This window comes from Vigna radiata, unplaced genomic scaffold, assembly GCF_000741045.1.
Source record: "Vigna radiata var. radiata cultivar VC1973A unplaced genomic scaffold, Vradiata_ver6 scaffold_214, whole genome shotgun sequence".
NCBI classification, from domain to species: domain Eukaryota; kingdom Viridiplantae; phylum Streptophyta; class Magnoliopsida; order Fabales; family Fabaceae; genus Vigna; species Vigna radiata.
This window is the reverse complement of record NW_014541782.1, coordinates 557,472-567,861: the sequence shown is the minus strand read 5'-3', so window position 1 is coordinate 567,861 and position 10,390 is coordinate 557,472. Positions and strand designations below refer to the sequence as shown.

General features: G+C 27.7%; 1 protein-coding gene across 1 annotated transcript; it reads right to left on the bottom strand.

Moving 5' to 3' along the window:
- Positions 1-774: 774 nt before the first annotated feature.
- LOC106778127 (probable WRKY transcription factor 70) lies at positions 775-2,924 on the bottom strand. The gene is made up of 3 exons (XM_014666041.2): positions 2,617-2,924; positions 1,397-1,501; positions 775-1,285 (listed from the first exon to the last, which is right to left on the bottom strand). Exons 1-3 carry the CDS (start codon positions 2,910-2,912, stop codon positions 841-843), a joined length of 846 nt encoding a protein of 281 aa, XP_014521527.2. The 5' UTR covers positions 2,913-2,924; the 3' UTR covers positions 775-840.
- Positions 2,925-10,390: the final 7,466 nt, after the last annotated feature.

Genomic DNA, 10,390 nt, shown 5'->3' with positions numbered 1-10,390 from the left:
AACTTTAGAATTTAAACTAATTTCTTTTTGGAATCTCGATTTTATCCACAATTGCAATGTAAGATAGAGTTAATGAAACTAACATCATGTACTCCCTTCTCTCTCACTCACTTTCAACCCTTAGTCTCAATTTGGAGCCGTATAACTGTTCTAAGTATTTCTTTTCCATTGTGATTTTCTTATTACTATATTACCATAATTAATTTCATTTCATTCCATTAACTGATTTTTTAGTGTCTTCTCTTTCTGTTTCATTATGACTTTCACCATTTTATTTCTTTTGATTCTCAGCATTCCTTCCCAAATTCCTTGTACCCTAAAGTTTATGACTCTGGAATGGTCAAAACCCACTTCAGCTCATTTTCCATCAACGCTACTGCATAATATTATTTGAAATTAAATTCTTTGAGAGAATAAACTACACCAAAATTCAGTTTTATTAATCATCAATAATCCATATAAATGGTATTAGCACTTGGCTAATGACCAACTTATTCATATATACAAAGTAAAAGTATTACCAATATATGATATCGGATAATGATAAACGTTTATCAAATTTTAGAGGCCATTTCACTAATAATTTTTTAATTGTATTTTATCTCACCAATTTGCTTACTTTTATGTGTTGTGGATAACAGATTAAAATAATAATCACCCTATTGCGAAAAACAACAATACAGATTCAGCTATTATTTTGACAAGATTTAAGGATAAAACACTCGTACTAATCAAATCAAATAGCTAATAATACAAGATATTTAAGCTCTTCTCAATCAGCATGAAATTTACTCTATAAGCGACCCAGAAAAGATTTTGTCGACCGAAACAAACAAATACCTAGCCAACATAATCCAAACTGCTCATAAAAACATTCTCAAATTCAACGGATTCAGCGGATGATAGCATATTAGCCACACGCCTTGAATAATCGCAATCAACTTCACAATCATGTAATAAGAGGTCTTCAAGAGAGGATAATTGATTCTGAGCACTATGTTCATCATGAATCATTTCCACCAGCTCATGTTTGGTTGGAGCAAGTAGTGATGAGGGAAACGGGTTTTCTTGTTTGCAATGAAAGCTGCTATTAAAGCTAAGTAACGTGGAAGATGCAGAAGGAGAAAGAGGTTCCAAAACAATCTCAGAATTGATCATACGGCTTTTACAAGTATGATGGCCGTAATAGGTTGTTCGGTACAAAGGAGGAACATCTTGAATTCTCTGCACCTGTTTCATTGCATGGCATCCCTGATCATTCTTGTGAGTGCACCTGTAGTAGCTCCTACAAACACATTTTCAACCATTTTTGGTATCATGGTTAGAAATCAAGGGTTAGACACATGAACAACTGAAGAAGGTTTATTCATGAGAAACTGAAGATTGATGAACATACCTGAGGTATTTGGCGTTCAATGTCATTTTCTGTCCATATTTTCTCCATACATAGCCATCTTCAATCAGTATGGAGCTGTTCTTCTCCCAACTTGGAGCAATTGATCTTCATATAAGAAGACAAAATATCAATGTTAGAATTCTTATATTTAAATGTTTTCCCAACTAATCCAATATATCTATCAATTGACCATAATATTTAAAATTGGAATTGTGATAATCAATCCGAATAGTTGTGTAATCATGATCGTTTATTTCTAGAGCCTTTAGCCAAGATGCATTTGACAACCATAGCCTTTCTCTTTCCGAATTCAAAGGCTTTGTAAATCTTCTTATATTATTTTTACTGAATTTTCTTCATTTATCACATATGCCTTTTACAAGAGATATCAACTTAGTTGAATTATGAATAGTAAAATTTTTGTTGAATATTTAGGATATGATTGGATTAGACTCAATTATTTTATATTGATTCTAATTTTAGGTTGAAAATAAACTATTTTCACATTTCAATTTTTGGTGCGATTAGGTGAGAATTTAGTAGTTCTCATTCAAGCATGCCCTTGACATAGCTTCATATAAGAATTAAATTTAAAAATGTTATTGTTAAAACAGTCCCTGTAATGAGGTTCTTAATTAAATACATAAATATCAAGAAAATTAACTAACATGCTGTGGATAAGCGTCATTATTCTTCATGTTCCTCGCGTTTGATTCTAAATAAAAATGTACCCAATCGTCTAATAACTTCTTTATTATCTTAAACATAGTTTAATTAGAATATTTAATCGTTTAAAAATAAAAAATATATATACGACTATGGAGAGTTATAAAACACAGAAAATTAAATTGAAATATTAAAATGCTGAGAAATTAATGAATTTGGTTAAGAAAAAGCATAATAAATGCACTGATGTCAAAGAGAAGACAAATTACTCTTGTTTTTCATGATCGACATGCACTACACAGATATATCTTTCTTGTTTTACTGCATTTTCAAATATTACTCGAGTTTTATTTTATAGAATTATAATTTCTGATAAAAAAAATATATTATCTTCTGTGGATGATTGGTTGACTTAATCCCTTTACAAATAGTGATTGATCTAGCTTCTTTATGTCATATTTTCTTAAAGAAAAAAGAATCAGATCCAAATCCAAAATAATAACCATGATCACACACATATAATTAACTACGAAAACATGGATTATGATGCTCACTTTCTCTTGTAGCCTCTTCTTCGGTTTTCAGTGGTGAGAATACTGCGATTCTTGCAAGTTTCATCGACAGATTCCAACTTCTTTGGGGAAGTGGTGGTGGAAGAAGAGACATCTCTGAGAGTGATGGAAACATCGTTGCTGGAGTTCAAAAGCAGAAGGGTGTTTGTGAATGAACACAGAACGTTGCGCACAAGATCTTCAACAAATGGTAATACTGACTTTGACCCTTCTTCTTCCTTTTGAAGATGAGTGATTGATTTGTCATGAGCAAGAACTTCAAGCAACTGATTTGCCATGTCACGCCCTCTGTTCAGCTCTTCTTCCATTGCCCTTTTGCCATTTGGAATCTGATTCTCCATTTTAACACTATTCCTGTTATGGCCGCCAAACAGAGAGACAGACACCGTATGTTTTATTCCACATGCTACACTTTCAACTTGCGTATTTAAAAAATGTAGCCGCCGATAAAAATTCCTGATAAAAATCGTCAGGTTTGGCTCACGAGTTAATGTTTTACGTGAAGAACACGCGCAACTTAAAATATGCCACGTACGTAAGAGGGTTTTCTCCCATTGGAGAGCTCCAGAGCGTGGGAAGAGAAGGAGTGTGTTTGTTTTCTTGGAGATTGAGGCTGAGCTCAGTATGCTCTCTTCATGCTGAGAACATAGTAATCTGTTAGACAATATTGCCCTTGGCCTTTGCATGTTGTAACGGGGAGAGGGAGGCATCTATATTTGTATTTTTTTTTCATAAATATTGTAAATAATACTTATATTATGAAAATTAGAATACTTTTTTTTTTTCAGTTAGTTAAAATCAACTTTTACGTTTATATTTTTCTAAGCTTAATTAAATTTTAGATGTACACAACAAAAACAACCAGATTTATTGATAAAAAATGGAAAATATCGGATGATAGATACAAAACTTTATCAATTGTATAAGTTTTTGGATGGATTGAAATGTTTTTATTGAAAATAATTACTAATAACATTATCTGTCAGTCATTATGAGATTGTTTCGCAAAATGTTTTCCAATTATGATTTCGCTTTATTTTTCTTCTTCAAGGTTCACACTCTATTTATTTTTGTAAGTTATCGTGCAAAAGAAAGAAAATAAATTATCAAATTTTTAATGTGTTTAGAAAATTACTGATGACTCTTATTTATCAATAATGACAAATAATGTATCAGCAAGATTTACTTTATTTCAATATTATTACCGACAAATACTTTATTCAATAAATTAACAACCGCAATTTGTCGATAACATATTAATACTGACAAATTATGATCTATCGGTATAGATCCGTCAATAATTTTATGTTTTAAATAAAATCAATTTTCAATTATTTTACTTCATTATTTTCTTTATTGAAATAAAAAATGTAAGATTAATATAAAATTATATTACTATTAATATAAATACTTAGTGCTTTTTATTTTTATTTTGTAATAACTTTTAGTTTATTATCTAGAATGATCTAGAAACTATTACCGTTACCATCATCTCTCTAGGTGATGTATAAATATTTCTAAATTCACATACCATACCTAAAAAAATGTTATCTATAATAATTTCATCGAACTTAACTTAGACTATATTTTAAAAAAAAAAAACAAAAATACTTGTCATGTCTGAAAGACATTACCAAAAGTATGCATCATTTGATTATTTTTATAATCTGAAACAAGCTACACAAGATAGAAGTTCCATATAGTTTCCAAAACATTTATTGATTCAGAAATTATATATATATATATATATATATATATATATATATATATATATATATATATATATATATAATCTTTTTAAATCAAATAAAGTTTCATACAAATAATTAGGTAAAATTAAGGTCTAACTTCTTGATAAATTTAATATTTTTATTTAATTTATATTAATTTTTTTGTTTATTGAAATATTTAAAATTTTTATTTTTTAATTGAATATCTTTTATTTACTCTTTTCTTTTTCTTAAATTGATGACATGATTATTATCTTATCCCATCATTTTATTTATTTTTTAGAAATCTCAAATTTTATGATTAGTATAAAATGATGTTATGATTGATATAAAACAATAAATAACTTTTATTACTTCTTAAAAAACATGGTTGATCAATATGGATTTAAATTTAATGCCAATGATTAAACCAAAAATTTCCATACAACAATTGGTTATATTATATTGTCGTTAGAGCAATTATGTAAATTAAACATGAAAAAGATAATTTGGAATCCTTGCAATGTTGTTACATCATCTTTCTAAATTTCCATATAACAATTTATAATCACTATATTTGTTGGTAGGTGGAACCTTTTAAATGTAACTAATGCTGTAATCTTTGAATTGTCGGTTTGATTACTCATTTAATTCTTCGACTGCGAAAGTACTGGTTAGTTTCCTTCTAAGTGGAGATTGGCCATAGATACTCATTTTATATAAATGAAATAAATCATCATAAATTACAATGTACTGCTTACGATTGATTTGGGTTTTGAGTATATGTATATGAATATTAAAAAAAAAAAACACCCATTAAAAAAAACATATTTCAAGTTATATCTCAGTACAACAAAATTAAAATGAAAAACATTTTATGCCAATTATATAAATATATGTGTATGTGTATGTACATATATAACTAAGAATTATATAAATTTATGATACATGTTTATTGAGTCAATATAAGAATAATTGTGCAAGAATAAAATTAGATGTTAAATTAACCGAATCGGTGATGTTTACTTACATATCTTAATGTTTAAATTATTTACAAAACATATTGCATAACTTTTGCTTAACTTGAAGATCCTTTTGATTTTTCTAAACGAAATAGATTAAAAAATCAATTAAGAATTAATCTAAAAAATTGAAAACTAATAAAAAGTAACTTTTTAAAGATTTCATGTGTATGGTTTTTATTAATTAATTGTTTGATTTGAATTTCAATTTGAAAGAATCAAATCAAACTAAACCAAATAACTTATGATATTTAAATATAATATTTATAAATAATTAAAAATTTGAAGAGTATATACATAACAAATTTGTATTATAATATTTAATTGTAAGAAATTTGTATCATAGTTTTTAATTAGATATCATGCAATTTATTCATTATTATAGAACATTAAATTATGAATAAAACAAAAGAAAATCCATATAGAAATTTTCACACTTCATCATTCTAAATATTATATTCTTCGAAGGAATAAATCTAGTTTTGATAGATTATGATATTATCTTACAAAATAGGTTTAAACTTAAGTATATTCTATAAAATGGGTTTATAAGGAAAACTTTCACTTACTTATATATTATAATCAAATTATAATTATAGTTTACTTAGGATTTCTAACCTTGACTAAGCATGAACCTAACACCACTCATGTTTCCTCAACAATGGATTCATGACAAATGAACAATATAAGTGATATTCAAAGTCAAATTTAGTGACTTTTGTGTATGAATTGGTTACATAATTAACTTGTTTGTAGCTTCTTCCAATGGGAATGGATCCATGTTGAATCTTCAATGTACTTTCATCTTTTCTTTTCTTTTCCGTTTTCACTCCATTTTCTCATAATTTATAGATTCTTTAGGCTAAGTTAGGTTGAACTACGATTTTGTTGTAAGTTCAATGAAATTTTGAATGATTTCAATCCTAAATATTTTTTTAATTCAGTCTCTTAATTGACCATCAATTAAATGATTTATTGACTTGAACTTAGTTCTGTGATCCTTAGAAAAAAAAATATCACAAATTTGTATCAATATTTTATAAAAAATTGTTTTATATTATTAAAACATAAGGATAGAAAATCAAGAAATTGCTAAGAAATTTATATATTAATTGCTAAGAAATTAGGATAAACTTAAAAGGTATAGATGTGAAATACATGCAATATTTTTCTTAGCAAAATTAGAAAATATATTAAATTCGTGAACGGGTAAAACCTTATAGAACATCAAGATACAAGAAAAAAAAATGCCCTATTATACATAACAAATTACTTAATTTATTTTTCTTAAGGTATGCTAGTGGCAGTCACACCCTTTAACTTTAAAATAATAATTTATTTCGTAAAATGACGCTAGTGTTTTTTACATTTTGAATAAACCTTCACTTTTCTTATACTCACTTTTCTTATTTAATTAGAACTTTATCAAAATTAAAAATTAATAATTTTTTTAAATTTCAGAAACAGAGATTTTTCTGTAAACAGAAAAATAAAGCTTAAAGGATTATATTATTATATACTAAATATGCAATGAAGATATATTATTACTACTATAAGTTGACTTAATATATATATATATATATATATATATATATATATATATATATATATATATATATATATATATATATATATATATATATTGAGAAAATATTATTTAAATATAAAAAAAATATTAAATACAAATGAAATATATAATTAAATTCATTAACTTATTATTATATTTAAATATAAAATAAAATAAGAAGTAATATTGATAACTTAATGATAATAATATAAGGAAAGTTAAAATTTATTTTAAAATCAGAGTGTGATTTAAAATTAAACCATATATTTTCTAATTTAATTTTATAATACTTTAAATTTTAAATTTTTCATTTTTATAATTTTTTATTTAAGTATTAAGGAATATATTATTTTTAAATAAAATAAAATAGATGAATTAAAATAAATTTTATTAATTTATATTACAATTAAGTATGATTTTAATAAAAACATAAATTAAAATAAGAAACATATTTGTTATTTTGTTAATAATAATATGAAAAAATAAATAGTATATTAAAATCAGAGTTTGTTCATTTATAAATAATGATATATTTTACTTTTATTATAATAAAAAAATTACGGTCTTATTATAGAATTAAATTCCCTTAATGGTTAAAAATATTTAATTATATTATACTGATTTTATTTGAATTCCGTAATTATTAAATCAATTAAGTCTGCGTTTAATCTTTTACAATATCATTTATGTTTATTAAAATTAAAATTAAAATTAACGTTAGTTTTAATATGAAACAATTAATATTGAAAGAAATCTTCTAATCTATTATTAATATATTTTTTAATAAATTTATAGAATAGTTATTAAAGAATAAACACATATGCGAATATATTAATCATTAATTAAATTCAAATAAAGTTAACAAAATCAAAGATATTGTATTAACCTTTAATTCTTGTTTTTATTATATCAACAAGAAAATAATAATAATTGAGTAGTTATCCTAAATTTAATTCAAGTTTTAATAAATATGCTATTTTAAAATAAATAACGATGATAAATGCTATTATATTAATTATAACACAAAATATACATATTTATTTTAAGAGTAACGATGCTACGAGTTATGTTATGTTTGACATGATTAGAGAGGAGATAAAGGAATTTTCTCTTATCTTGAATACATTTGAAGAACCAGAAAAAGGCTATCCTCGGGTACTTAAAAAAAGACCGACACAACGTACAGAGTCATAACAATTTGCTAACATTCGCTACAATTCCTCAGCTCTATTTGTGTACGTGACAAAGATTGCTACAGAATCTCATTACTATATTCGTTCATTATTAATATGTTTTTTCTTTTCCAAATGATTAGTTCAACTTGCTATAAATAGCGAGTGTATTGATATGCTATCTTCAACTCAAATAAGAATATTTTTGAAGAAAATATTCTATACTCCACAAATGAGTGAGTCCATATTAGTTACAAACTACACCAACAACTTAAATATGTTGTTTATCCAACTTTCAACGACAAATTACAACATAGTTGAAAATGAACGTGCAGAGTTTCTATTACAGAGTCTACTCATCATCAAGATAACAAATTATAACATTGATGGACACCTAAATTTTGAGGATGTTGTCAAAGTTATTCTTGAAGAAAATCCATGGGAAAGAATGATAACGGTAATTTTTACCATTATCTATGGTGCAATTTTCTTGCCAAATCAACACTCCTGGAGCTTGAAACACGCTTGATCCTCTTCTTAATCTAACTTTGTGAATAAACTTAGCTTAGGTTACACACTTTAGTTTTCATCTCTTTTCCTCAAATTTTGTAGGAACTTTGAGTACTTTGGAAAGGCATTCAAGTTATAAAGAGTGGAGAACCAAGGGAGAACCACAAAGAAGAAGTCCACAAGAAGCTCACCAGGAACACTGGCGTTGGGCGCCACCCATTTCACGTTGGGCGGGAAAACTCACTGTTTCCAGGAGTATTTCACGCTGGGCGCCATCCATATCACGCTGGGCGTGAAAACTCACTGTTTCCAAGAACATTTCACGCTGGGCGCCACTTTAATGGTGTTGGGCGCGAGTTTTCTGATGTGGCACCCTACCCTATAAAAGGCACACAGTTTTCGAGAGTTAGGAACTTCTTGGCGGCTGAGACCTGGGGAAGCGTTCTTGCACCTCTTGGAGCTAGTTTTGGACAGTGGGAGCTCTCCTTTCCTTCTCCTTGAGTCTCTTCTTCACCATTTTCATTCCATTGTAAGCTCAAGCTCTCCATTAATGGAGAGCTAAGTTCATATTTGTTGGAGAGTGATGTAAACTAAGAACTTCTTGTAAATGCACTTGTTCTAAATGAAAAATGCTTCATTCATTACTTGTTGGTGTTTTCGTCTTTTACTCAATGCTAGTTATGACTTGATCAACCATAGCTTGACTGTGGAGTTTACTTAAGGTTGGGAAACATTGGATGAACCTTGAACTAGACTAAACACCTAAGGGAAATAGTGTCTAGGGAAAGAGCTAGGACCGTTAGTTGTCATAAACTTCTTTTTTTAATGCGGGTGAATTTGTTGGATTACCAAGGGATTGAGATGTAACAAATGAACCTAGGCTATCTCACCAAGGGATTGGGTTTTAGTGATTTAGCTAGTTGACAAGAACAAGTAATTGAAGAAGAGTGGTGTAGTGCATTTGCATAGGATGGAATTAGTTGAAATCATTCTCCAACATATTCATTCCACACATTCGTTAATCATCTCATTTTCACGTTTTTGGCCCCAAGTAGTTCAAACTTTTACTTATGCATAACTTTTACTTTCATTGCACAATCTCAAACTAAAATGGAATCATTCTTTAGCTTAAATTAGTTAGTAATTATACGATAGTAGAGTAATAACGAAGTCTCTTGGGAAACGATATCCGGTCTTACCGGTATTACTACTTGAGCGATTTGGTACACTTGCCAAAGTCTCAACAAAGAACAGAGTAGATATGATGGAAGTTTCAAAACAAGCAAAGACTTTGGTGATGAGGAAAGGTAGATCAATACAATAAGGATCTAATAGGAGTCATACCCATTATAGATCATAGTCTTAAATTAAGAAGCATATAAAATGCTACCATTTTAGTAAAAAGGGGCATGTCAAGAAAGATTGTTGACACTGAAAGAGTGAAGGAAAGAACTTTGAAGCATTAACCACACAAGATTATGTGTCAAACACCTCAGAGGACAAAGATATGCTGGTGAACGAACAATGATTAGCTGTAGTGGTGGAAGATAATGAAATGATAAGTGGATAGTGGATTTAGGTGAAACTTGGCACATGACTTCAAATCGAGATTGGTTTTATACTTATGAATTTGTCTCAGGTGGATCCGTGTTCATGGGAATTAGCCATGCCTTGGAGATTTCTTAAGTTGGTATTGTCAAAATAAAAATGTATGATGATATTGTTCGTATAGTTCAAGGGATATATGACGTGTGAAGGACTTGAAGAAGAATTTAT

Coding starts and splice junctions, on each gene's coding strand:
- LOC106778127 (XM_014666041.2), bottom strand. CDS start 2,912: ATGGCAAATCAGTTGCTTGAAGTTCTTGCTCATGACAAATCAATCACT. Junction 1,502..2,616: donor AGAAGAGGCTACAAGAGAAA/GTGAGCATCATA, acceptor TCTTATATGAAG/ATCAATTGCTCCAAGTTGGG. Junction 1,286..1,396: donor TTGAACGCCAAATACCTCAG/GTATGTTCATCA, acceptor ATGTGTTTGTAG/GAGCTACTACAGGTGCACTC.